Below are 12,988 nucleotides of genomic sequence, written 5' to 3' on the forward strand. Positions count from 1 at the left end.
CAAACATAGTGGACAAGGGGTTGGCCTCTTGTTTTCCAAGCAAAAACCTATGGTGCTCCCAAATGGGTGTGGGGGCACAAGGACATCCTCATGGGTCTCCAAATGGATTGAAAATGCATGTAAACCATCTGTAAGGGCTAGGATGATAATATAAGCCCTCCTTCTGTAGCAGAAGACATCCTCTGAACGCTGGAACATTTGCCAAGTGTATGGTGCATGTGTGGAGCCAACTGGATATGGTGAACCAAGTGCATCATCCTCATCCAAAAGGTGGAACACAAGCAATCAACGAATGGTGTTGGGGATCAATGAAGTACTCTTTGCTATGTTGAAGGCCCATGGCTCTCAACACTCACCCTACAAGTGCTAATGCAGTCCTCTGGAGGGTCAGGACCCCGTATAGGGAGACCTAGCCCCAAATGAAAAACTACCTGCAATCCTGCATAAGATCCAATGAGTCCTCTTGCTCTCCAGTACAACAAATCATTAGAGTAATCAAGTAAAAGAGCTTACAAGTAATGGGATCAATGGGGCACTTCATGGTGGCATGCCTTTCCATAGCTGTCTTTGGCATGTACAAGTGTCTCCAAATTCAATAAGGGGTTAATCAAAGACCTTATTAGGTGGTTTCAACCTTTAGAGGGGGTGACATGTCCACGGTACATTCCTCAAGTGGCAGGTGTTGAAGTTTCTAAGTCTACCAGTTAGAAACCCTCCATGCACTTTACTGATTTATTCCTACCTACTTGTTTCGTTATGTAAATATTGAAAATAAACACTAGTGCATGCTCAACATATTACAGATCATCAACTGAAGGAAACAGATACAAGCATACAAAATGACATCGTTATTTTTGGACCAATGTCCTTGGAAAAAACCCAATGCAGGAAAATCGGTGCAGCTATCTGAGGGTTTTCTTATTAAGCAATTTCAGAGTACAATCTAGGTGCCAAATCCGACTTACCCAACAGAATATGCCCTTGGTAGTGACACCTCTCGGTCTGAGACAGATGTCCCAGATGAAAGCCCGGATAAACCCTCCGGCAGCTCCTTAGCTCCAATCTACCCCAGAAACCCCAGCGTCAACCTCTCTGGATTGCGTCAGCCTCTCTCTGCCCACCGCTGGCCCGCCGCCCGGTGTCACCCTGAATATGCCTGCATTAGCCTCAGGAGGCCCTGCGTCAGCCTTCTGGCCCTCTGCGTCAGCTACGCTGGCCTCTCTGAAGCACTGCGCAGCTCCTGGCTGCCTCTGTGTGGCTCTGCATGAGCCTTGGCTGCTACTGCGTCACTCTCTAGCTCCTACACTGATCTCACAGCACTATCTCTACCTCTCTGTGTCTCTGTACTCACTGCCCCTCAGCTGCAACTCCGATCATTGATTCTATCTCTCTTAGCAAACCCCGCTCTAGAGAATAGAATGACTGATCATCTGGTGTACTCTCCAAGTGACCCTCAAGCCTCCTCTTATACTTTTCTCATTGACATATCAACCGCCGAGATTAAGTCCTTAATCAACGACTAAGATTAGATCTGGCTTGATCCATGTCTTTTGGACCATTCTAACACAGTTTTATATATATATATATATATTTTTCTATATAATACTACCTAAGCACCCATGGGGGATTTGAACTGGTGACCTATCGCAATGAGTGCCTTAACAATACACCCATTCACCGTCAATCCAAAGCCCCGTGGGCAATATAGTTTTATATTAATTCACATTAATATTTTAATTTCCCTAAGTTTAGACTTAGGAGCTCCATTAAAAATATTAATTATTTTAATATTTCCCTAACTATTTAGAATCTGCCCAAACGCTTTCTGGGTATTGGAAATCTCATGTGCCCCAACCTCTCCACCAAATTTCGTGGCTAGAGCACATTCAATGCTACCACAAATCAACAGCAGGTGGCAAATGATATAGTAATGGAATGGAGTGGGGATCAAGGGAACATCTGGACCACATGGCATGTCACAAGGGTAGCTATAATAGGGGAAGCCCACACCTGGATATATGAGTGTAGGAGGGATCAAATCGTGGTATATGAATTACCTCGGCCTTTGATTTTCCACCCTTCTTCATATGTCTTTTGCCTTTTATTGATTTTTCTTCATAATTGCTCGAAACTCTAGGGAATGAGAGCAAGCATGATGTGTAATATATAGCAATGGATACCCCCTTAAGGTGGGGCAATTCATCGTCCACCAGAGGTTGGGACAATCATGGGTTCCTTAATGATGGAAGAGGCTCATCTAGGTCACATAGAAACCAGAGTGATGGCCATGGATAAGGGGAAGAGCTCATGTTTGGCTTTTGCCCACGTGCTAAATTTGTATGTCCCGACCATCTTTTGCATTTTGTAGTACATTTCATGTTGAGAGTCGCCAAATTATGGTTTTTATTTTCTTTCTAGCTGCATCAACCTCCAGGGCATCGTTCCAGGTCCAACCCAAAGTGTAGACAAGGGGAGGGGGAGGCTAACCCTATGTGGACCCAGTGGACATATGTGGACCTGGATGGGAAAAGAGATGAATGGGGCTAAAATGAGTGGAAGGGGAGTAATGTAGGTGGTATCAGAAAGCAGGGCCACGCAACCAAAATCATGTTTTCCCATGTAGTCTCATTCCTAAAGCTAATGGCCAGTAAAGGAGATCCCACGGGACTAGGATACAAGGATAACCCCAAAATCGGGCAGTGGAGACAAGACTACAAACCTAACCCACTCTTTCCACCGAATCCCCCCACCAATCCATGCCCTAAAGTGCCCATGAAAAGTAAACAAAATTACTCAACCAAACCAATGAAAAGTCATACTTTTGGGGTTGGGAGACCCACCTTCAAACATACATTCATAACAGATGGGCAAGGGACCACATGGTTGGCTCAGGTGGCGAAGAAAATGGCACATCGAGCTATCTGGGGGCTGCAAGGGGTTGTTGGTTGTCAGCTGAGGACCATCTAGAAGAAAAATTCTCCTATATACACTACCCACAGGTGGTGGGCAACAGGGTTCAACAGATCGCAGGGACTTAGCATCCAAGTAGAAGAAATCAAGTGAGGGTCGAGTTCTTACAACCTCAATGTAGTCTTTCTATTCGCATGTGCGTGCAAAAGAGGAGACTTGCGCTCGCACATGTGGGCGGATTAGCTATTCTACACAACGGTTTTGTAGATCCAGTGCACAAGAAAGGGGATCGACCTATTTGGTGGGTGATCAAGTGTTTTTCTATGGTAGAAGGGAAGTTTCTCCCTTGTAATTCTTGAAGAAAATTCCTTTGTTGAAGAAGAAAAATAAAAGACACAATATCGTAGGTTTTCCCCAGAGTTCAAGTACCCTGGGTATATCTTGTGTTCTATGTGTTGATGTGTTTGTCTTCTGAATTTAATTTCCATTGTGCATGTTAAGTTAGAAAACTCTGTGTATTTCTGGTTTTTATACTTAGAAAATTGTGAATAAGTTTACTAGGTTTTAAGGAAATCTAACATGGGTTGGCTTGTCCCAAGCAAAGTTACAAACATTCATGTAGAAGCGGGTATGCACATATAAATAGTCAAATAGTTTGAGTGGAGAGGAGGAGGTAGAGGTTACAGGACAAGACAACACAAGTAGAGAGGAGTCTTACCACATGTTGCAAAGAAGTGTATGAATTGAATGAAGGTAGAGCATAAATCGCACTTGGCCAGGTCAGTGAGCCGCATGGTAGAGTGCATGGTTTGGAGAGAATTGGTGGAATGCATGGTACAATAGCTTGGTTTGTGGTGCATGCTGCATGAGTCAGGTGCACTAGGTGTGTGCATGTCTAGATCTTGGCCTAACTCAGTGTATTGGCACGACCATGCTGAATTGTTGTATTTCTCTTGTGGAGGGTTGTTGCACCCAGCGTTCTTGTAACACTTTGTAACTATTATTTGGGTGTTAGGTTGGTTGAGACATTCACACATAAAAGCTACTTGTGTTCCTTATTTATGGTGGGCACTTTAAATTGGGCATGAATAAATAGTAAAGTGTTGAAATGTTGTGTAGTAAGACATAATCTAACAAAGAAAGAAACAAGTGTAGGCATAATCCAAGCTAAGTACACTCGGTGTGGACACACTGTCAAATTGGAATGGTCCTGGTGCCGCACACCCAAAGGTCAATAGAGCACCCATCTCCATGTGTGGACGTCCTCTGGCGTTTTCACAGTAATCCCTTTGAAGTTCACAATTTTGATGAGTTTAATATATGTTATAGAGACTATAAAGTTGTATTATGTTTGCTCAAATGATTTGTTATTTAAATGCTTATTTTTAGTTGCAAAATAGCTTTGTAGTTTCTCTTTTACATGTCATGATTGGATGTTTATGCAAAATTTCTAATTTGAAATGTTTAATGGGAACAGCCTAGTGGCTGAAATTTGATTAGTAGAATATATTGCATAACGACATTAGTGAGATTAAATTTCAGTTTTGCATAATTCTTTGAACTTGCAATAGATTTTTTGAAAGTTACTGATCTTTTGGAAATTGAAATCGTGTCTCATGAATTGTTCCCTGTGCAGAGATGTTTCTGTTCACCCTTCAAATTTTTAGGTGTGTATTGTATTACAAATCACATTTGCATTTTGTATCTCCAAGAGGAAAGCAATATTTAATGTAGCTTTTCTAGTCAGCGAATGACAAAAATCTGAATAGATGTTCCTTATCACTGGTTGTAACACATGATCCAAGTCACATCATTCAATTTGTCTGCAAGATAAAATCTTTTTGTTTAAACATATACTCATTATCATTTTTGTATGCAATTCCTTTAAGGTTACTGTAGACTCACTAAATCAATTAGGATATTTTTTTCGTATTTAGTTATCTTAATTGAAATGGAGTGGAATAGTTGGATATGGTCACATTGCATCTACAACTTGTATAGAATATCACAAATGGAAGTCACGTTTTTGAAGCTGTGTCAGGTAACATTAATGCCGTGTACCATTGACATTTTGTAAATAAACAAATTGCGAGATAAAAAACGTGATAAGTACTCTCAGTGATTGAAACCTTTCTTCACAATAGACTCGAATAACTTTACATATTAGATTTAAATTTACATTTCCAGAAAAAAGCCACCGATTACAATCATTCCCATGTTGATCTCTTCAAATGATACAGTTTTTATTACATTGCCTCATGGAATAAAGCACCACAAATCTTGTCCAATGCTTGGAAACTCAAACCCAAAACAGCGAGAGGATGAATTGAATCCCCAGAATCTTACAATGGGGTAAAAGTACCAAAATAATACTCTTGCTTATGGGTGAGCAAAATCAATAATAGTTATCTCTTATCACTATAATGTATCATTTATCAGTTCCCTTTAAAGCCCCAAAAGAGCATATGCCGAAGCATCTGGTCAAAACATGGATTTTCAAAAATGCCTAATAGAAGTAATTAATGTTTTTGTACTTTTCAATTTCACAGCCTAAGACTTGAAATCCTCAAACTCTGTTTGCAGCAAGTGATGTGCATACTATAACAAAGACCTGAATAGAAACTCTTGAATCATGAACTGGTTTCACTGAGCTAAAAAATTATCCTCAAGAATTGATAAACAGATACCTGAATATGAAAACCTAATATGGAATCCAAAGGGACCATCTAGTCCTCAAGTAGAGCACAATGAGCACTGCTCGGCACCCAGGAGAGGGAACCTGTCTTCAAATTCTGCTTTGGTTCTCGCCATATACAATTCCATACATATTCCTTGTTATCTTCAGTATTACCAAGCCTATATGAGAATTCAGAACCATCATCATCCTCTCTGCCCAAACCATGTAACATATTTTGCCGATTATTTAAATCAGTTTCTCTTCCTCTCATTGAAATCATCCTGAACTCCATTCTAGCCTTCAAGCTATTTGAATTCAACCCTAAATCTAACCTGCCAGCCTCTCTACTATCCTCCCTCCTCCAATCAAACTCGCGAATGCAATTTCTTCTGGTTACGGATTCAAGCCAATCTCTTCTCTCAGATCCAATCCTTTTCCCCAAATCAAGCTGCCAGACCCCATCAGGACTGTCAGATATTACATGGTGGTTATATGGGTCTACTTTAATCTTGCCTGTAAGACCATAAAGCTTATCCCTGTGACCAACAAGTCGGCTTATCTTTGCAGGAAGACTAGCAATGATTTCCCAAGAATCATTCTCAATTGCATACATTTTGAGCAGACAATCCTTCCAATCTGCAACAAAGAGTTGTGAATTTGCTGAGGCAATCGGACCTCGAGCAAGTCCTTGACGAAGACCAGGATTCATTCTAATCCATGAATCTTTTACAGGATCATATAGCTCCCCTTCTATTGGGCTTCCTGAGCCTAAATTTGCACCCTTAACATAAACCATGCCTCTATGTTCCACACCAACACAACTTTTCATGGAAGAATGCATCCTTGAGACAAAACTCCAGCAATTTGTCATAGGATCATAGACTTCTGCAGAAGCACCTTCTTCCATTTCTTCATTGCCTCCAGCTACAAGAATACTTTTTTTTAAGGTTACAGCTGCCGAATTTGATCGAGGTACCTGCATTGGGGCAACTTTGATCCACTTATTCTTGCAGAAATCATATTTATGCACAGTATTTGCAGGCTCAGTTGGACGAATGCAATTGTAAATTGTTGCTTGGTCACCTCCCATCACAAAAAGCGTTCCATGCAAAGCAGCAACTGTCTCAATCTGCCACCACTCATAAGGATCAATGTTCCATTCAGGAGAAGAAATTGCTCGATCCAAAGGTAGAGGAGGAAGGAAAAACCATGAATGCTCCTTCAAATTGAAGATTTGGACTCTGTTACCGTGTACAACAAATGAAATAAATGTTTCACTGATTTTAAATGCAGCTCTGGTGGCATAAAATTCTTGTGATGAGAGTATATTTCTCCAACTTTTTGAAACCTTCCTTAAAGAGGTATCATACTTGACGAAAGGAACACGCATCAAGCATAACTGTGCCAAATCATTTGGCAGGCCTGCAAGGAGAAATCAGGTGTTAATTTTGTCACAAATACAATGGTTATACAAAACTTTCCAGAAATATTGACAGCCATAAAAAGTTGTGGTGGGCCCGTAGGCAAAAGGAAATAATAATTCCCAGGAGTAATGATGGTAGAAGAATGGTTAATGAATACTTATAATTTTAAACTTTTCTGCGGAGGTATTAGAGACCCACACTCTAATATAGCTTGTAGTTGACCCCCCTGTTGTCACATATTCTTGTTAGAGATTACACCATGAAAACATATTAAATGTGTCAATGAGGACAGCTTTATGAACGGTTAATTTGTTGTTCTTCTCGAATTAGAGTTATGGAGACAAAATATTTAGGGGGACCTATCTTTTATGGTAAGAGCAGGCCTATTTATGAAATAGTAGAAAATGGGATTTACACCATCAGAAGAGACACCCTCACTCTGCCTCAATTTGGGTAAGGCAAAAAGATTTACCCTTGGAATTTTGGATGATACAGTGTTTAGATCTATTTGAAATACATTGGCCCAAACAACAAAGGAGAATAAAATGACTAACATGTCAGGATCTGTGTGGAATTGGATCTGGATTTGGATTCCTACCTTTGTAATTTCAGTCTCTTGGACTTGCATAACTGTAATCAATAAATGATGAAAACATACCCTTTTGTGCAAGGTCTATTTTTTAATCGGACATTTGGTGAGCAATTGCCCAAAAGTGATCGAAGAAGTAGAGACAAGAATAGAAAAAAATGTAATAATTTCTACATATTATCAACATGACTACAAAGTACAATGTGGTGGCAACGGGGAGTGCCAAAGGCATCTCTAGGTGCAGAAATAGGTAAAATAAAGATACTACTAGAAACCAGCCATGCATAAAAGCTGCAGAAAAGATAGGCAGCAACAAGAAAAAATCAACTATAAAACAAATCAACATCCAAGGGATAACAATCCTTATAAAATTTTGCACATAGCGCAAAAGAAAGTGTCCAGGAAAGCAGCATAAGAGTCATTTGTCAGACAGATAGGAAATAAAACAATCATGGGATTGACATTGGAAGCAAACAAGAAGTTGAGTAAAAGGGAGCTTCTTCTCAAAGCTGAAAACTTTGACAACAAAGATGACCGAAAGGGCCCTTCACTGATCGTGATTCAGCCACGGGCTGTGCAGGGTTCAGAGTGCACATCCCTCCCTCAAATTTAGATAAACTCAAGTCTGCAACACTTGCTCCAATCATGTCCACAAGAAGAAAATACACAATTTTCCGAACAGTGATACGCAGACTCAGTTATAAAACTGCAACAAAACATTAGGATGGTCTGTTGTTCACATCCTTCAAGGCACACATTCTGGGACTGACTTCATTCTCCACAACAACAAAGTTACAAACACAGGAACTTAGGAACCCCAACATTATAAAGACATACAGAGCATTCGACCCATCTCATTAAAGGTGACAAAACAGTTTACCATTACAAATAACAGAGACTCGGCCTCATTACACTCTGCAATTATTTTATGGTTCGTGATCAACCTTTTCTGGCACACAATATACAGATCCTTTGCTGCCAGGCCAAAGGCCGTGGCAGCCTTCCAATGATTCTGAAGCACTCTAATAACCCAATTTGAGTAGAACCCCCTGCCCCCTGTCCTTATTCTCGCACTATTTTTTTTTGTGGGGGGCTAACTGTTTATTAGTCCGTTCATGTGTCCTTTTCCAATCTGTCGGACAATTCTAACTGTCCCGAACTGTTGCGGCTCTATTCTGAGGGCTTTTGATTACCCAACTTAACTAGAACCCCCCGCCCCCTCGTTCTTCTTCAGGTGGTATCTATTTATTTTTCTTGTAACTGCTCATTGGTCGGTTCATGCGTCCTCTTCCAATCTGTCGGGTGGTTCTGACTGTCCCAAACTGTTGTGGCTCATCTTCGTTGTGGTGGCCATTCCTGCACTTTGCGGTTGTTTGTTTCCAACTTCATCGAGAGGTCCCCCAAACCGTCCAATTCACATCCTCCATCCCCCATTGATGATGATGATGTAGTTGATATCTAGTGGTTCATCGCAGCCCTTCTCCACTAATCACGTCACAACCTGCCCAGCGTTTGCAAGGATTAAAAATAAGCATTCTCTCTAACAAATCGATGACTCTTTTACCAGATACATCTCCAAATATATCCCTCAAAGGACGTGAACGAGTACGAGGCAACTAAGTCATGACAAACATGCAGGTGTGATCATTATCAATAATTTTTTAGAGCTCATCATCGTTGGGTGGAAAATTTTCCTCAGCAATCCTCTCTAGATTTGTTTTATCACTATGGTAGTTTAAGAAATCCAATGACATTGGCCTTTCTAGCAACATGTCTGGGTAATTGTCATAGGGATATGTTAAAATCCTATGTGATACCACTGACAAGATGCAAACAATGAGGAAAAAGAAAGAGGAGAAACGGAAGAGCACTGAAAAACAAAGTCTATGGGAACAGAGTCTATGAATTGGAAGAACAGACTGGAGGATAACTTCACCCTGCCCTTAGAGATGAGTGTTTCCAGACTCCTCCAAGTAGGAGCTTACTCCTGAGTCTGACTTTACTCTTAGGAAACTACGCCTGATTGGCTCGTCCAAGATTGGCTTGGCTTCGTAAGTCAAATTCAAACGTGAGTGTGACTGACTCCAAAAGTCTCACTCGTACAGTTCATGAGTCAGATTCAATCATCCAAATATAAGATACATATGGAAAAAACACATTTGCCTTTTTATACTCTAATCCACAGCGAAATAACAGCAAACCTATCAACAGTCCAGGATCTATGGCTTTTTGCAAGTATGCCGTATCAGCCATGTAATTCGAAATAAGTTACCACATAAAAATCTCATTTTTGTTTAAATTTATTTATTTTCATCTTTTTTAAACTTCCGGGGTCAACCATCGACTTTTTTTTAGTCCAGGTCAACTATTACAGTCTCTGAGTCAAGTCTTGGGACTTTGAAATGCACACAGCAAATCAAAACCAGCGAGGAAGGAAAACAAGAAGGCAAGCCTTACAGTTAGCACACCACACTCGTTAACTGAAATTAGACGCCCAGGCGGTGGAGGTGTTTAAGGAAGAATTTCACAAATTTGGCTTACATTTAACAGAGATAAGATGCAAGTAGAAACAGATTGAAGAAAGAGAAAAGTATGACTTGCTTACGTTTTAACACTTGCAGTCTCCATGTACTAGCAGTAGTATCTATATTGATTACATTTTAACAGGTTAATTAATGAACAGCTATGATGCCCTCTCTATTTGCAGTCTCCATGTATTTCATCCTTGGATGCCATGTCTACTACAAGATCAGATGAAGGTTTCATTGTTTGTTCAAAGATTCTCAGACCCTCACCGACTTTTTCAAGTACCCTCATCAGAGATGTTTGGCCCTATATATGCAGGAGGCTCTTAGGTTCCGAGCGCATATTCTTCAGCCTCCCATCAGACCAGACCCCACACAGAGGATCACGACATTTTTCAGGGTACTACCTTCAAACAGGGGCACCAAGAGATTGATTGATACCAGTATGTATCCAGACTCCAAATCAGTGAGGATCCGTGGGACCTCACCCTGCCACACGAGATCTCAGCAGTAGTTCTGTCTCAGATCTGTTCCTGGGAGACAGACTAGGTCCTCCAGCATTCAGCAACGTGTGAACCCCCCAGGATACGATTTAGTGGACAGTCTGCACTTGCCATCGGCTCTTCATCAGGCCAACAAAATTGGTTGAGTTTCTTCAGTGTTATTCATTCAGCCTCAGATGTTAGAAAAGATGGGTCTGATCCTCAGACCTATTAGCTCCTGTATCTTCTCTGCTGGGGCCAGATGTTGATTTACTTCATACATTGTATCTTTTATAAAAGACCGTTTGGTTCTCCCACTTTGTATATACATCAGTGTACTCAACAGTCCCTTTGACCTATTTTGTGGTCATTAGTTGGACATAAATATAGTTATCTTATCTTATCTTATCTTATGAGATTTTGTTTTCTAGGTAACAAATCCTAAGGAAAACTGTCCAAACACTCCCCTTCATTCAAAGGATGACATCTAGGGTAAATCCTAGTTTTTTCAGGGTATAAAGTCAGGTCAACAACTCATGAATAAATCATAAGATTCTCCATAGCACAAAGTCAAGTTAACAACTCATAAATAGATCATATATATCTCATTAATAATCAACTTACTGAGAACAAACATGTTGTAAATTGGGATTTGAACCTAGGTGGAGAGGGTAACATTTTCCTCTACACCAAATTCATAGATGGTTGAACTTACATCATAGGATTTAGTTTATATATGTGCGGGTGTCTGTCAGGCTGTCGTCCAACAACAACTTGGAGTGGCTGTCGTTACAATTATCCAAGGTTTAAATCCCGATAGGCATATTGGAACTTACGTTTTCAGTCCATCATTGAAATATGCAAACAGGTTCGAAGGCACTGGCTGAAGTACCAGGGACCTCATTCTTCGCTGACGAATGTAGAAGGATGGGACGGATTTATTTCCATGTGATTACCTATTGAGAAATACATATAACGACGACCCAGGTTCAAACCCGAGCAAGAATTCATCCCTGAACGCCTGTTGTCTGCTCATTGCTCTAGGGGCGCAGCTGCATTGGGATTAGACCCCGCTGCTTATATCGGCAACCTCTCCTCAGATATAATAGAGAAAAGCTCGAATTGTTTCGAATAAAAATATATATAGATTTGCTTTGAGACTTTCATGGTCAATGGCATTGAAAAATGAATTGAATGGGTAATTCCATTGGAATTTGATAAAGTTGTTGGGTTTTACAAATCTCGTTTCTTTGTTTGATTATCAAATTTATGAACTTGCTAGAAGTACTTCTCAAGAATATATGCTTCAAAGAAAACTTAAAAAGCAGAATTTTGTTGGTTACCTGGAATGAGAATACCATCTGTATCAGCCTCAGAGGATTCAAAATCATTTCGCTTGGGGTGACTCTCTTTACTAAAATCCTCATTCATTGCAAAATATAGATCGTCATCATCGTCATTTTCTGAATCAAATCCCACCGCATTTCCACTTTCGAGGTCACCAGATCGAAACCTGTGCTCTTGCTCGGAAAACAGCATATTAACACCATTGTTATCATTTCTATCCGAAAATCCTTTGACCTTCACCTTCTGGTCCAAAATTCGAAGGGCTTTTTCGCATGGTGGCGAGGAGTTCTTGCAGTCTGCTACAACGCAAATGGCCGGCTTTCTGTCAAATTTGGAGCACTTGGTGCCTAATGTGGATGAATTGCTGCTAAATTTGGAGGGTTTACCCAGAGAGCTGCCATTGCAGCCCATGACTTCTATTTTCCCTGCGAAACGCGGCCAGATTTCTCAGTTTTGCCACAACTAGTTATAAAATACAACGAAAATGCCAAAAACCTTCCATCTTTATTCGCTCGCACCGCCATTTCAGAGCCGAAAATGCCATTTCAATTGCCTTTCACAGATTCCTTACGTTTTACCTAATATGCAGTGTGCACCATTTGTTTAATACTATTTGTGTTCATGGCAGAGCATTAGGCTCGTTTGAATTTTAAATAATCTTAACTTAATCTGAGTTTTGTTAGCCAACCAGTCCTGTTTAGGGCTGGGTTTTGATACAGCGTTACAGCCGTTCCACTACTCCCGTGGATTTTTAAAAATTTGCAGTTTTGCTACCAGTTTTACCTAATGTTGGCAAAGTAGATATTTGTTTGTTACATCAAATAAGTAAATTTAATATATTTAGTAAATTGAAAAAAAATGATTGTTGTGTTGAGCGAATCAATGATGTAAAGTAGATATTTGTTTGTTAAATAGGGTAAATAATTTTTTATTTAAAACGAGTAAATTAATGAAAAATAATTGCCATAGATATTTCTTAAATAATTGTAATGAGTAAATTAATGATATTTTCAAATAATATTTAGGATTTGAGA

The 12,988-nt window shown here is 40.1% G+C and overlaps 1 protein-coding gene across 1 annotated transcript; it reads right to left on the minus strand.

The window, feature by feature from the left end:
* Positions 1-5,586: 5,586 nt before the first annotated feature.
* LOC149225008 (uncharacterized) lies at positions 5,587-12,746 on the minus strand. The gene is made up of 2 exons (XM_089386406.1): positions 11,951-12,746; positions 5,587-7,009 (listed from the first exon to the last, which is right to left on the minus strand). The coding sequence occupies exons 1-2, from the start codon at positions 12,363-12,365 to the stop codon at positions 5,637-5,639; spliced, it is 1,788 nt and encodes a 595-aa protein (XP_089242532.1). The 5' UTR covers positions 12,366-12,746; the 3' UTR covers positions 5,587-5,636.
* Between the last annotated feature and the right edge of the window lie 242 nt (positions 12,747-12,988).

Source organism: Pinus tabuliformis, chromosome Q (genome assembly GCF_031772625.1).
Source record: "Pinus tabuliformis cultivar Carrire ecotype Pingquan chromosome Q, CPIR1, whole genome shotgun sequence".
NCBI classification, from domain to species: domain Eukaryota; kingdom Viridiplantae; phylum Streptophyta; class Pinopsida; order Pinales; family Pinaceae; genus Pinus; species Pinus tabuliformis.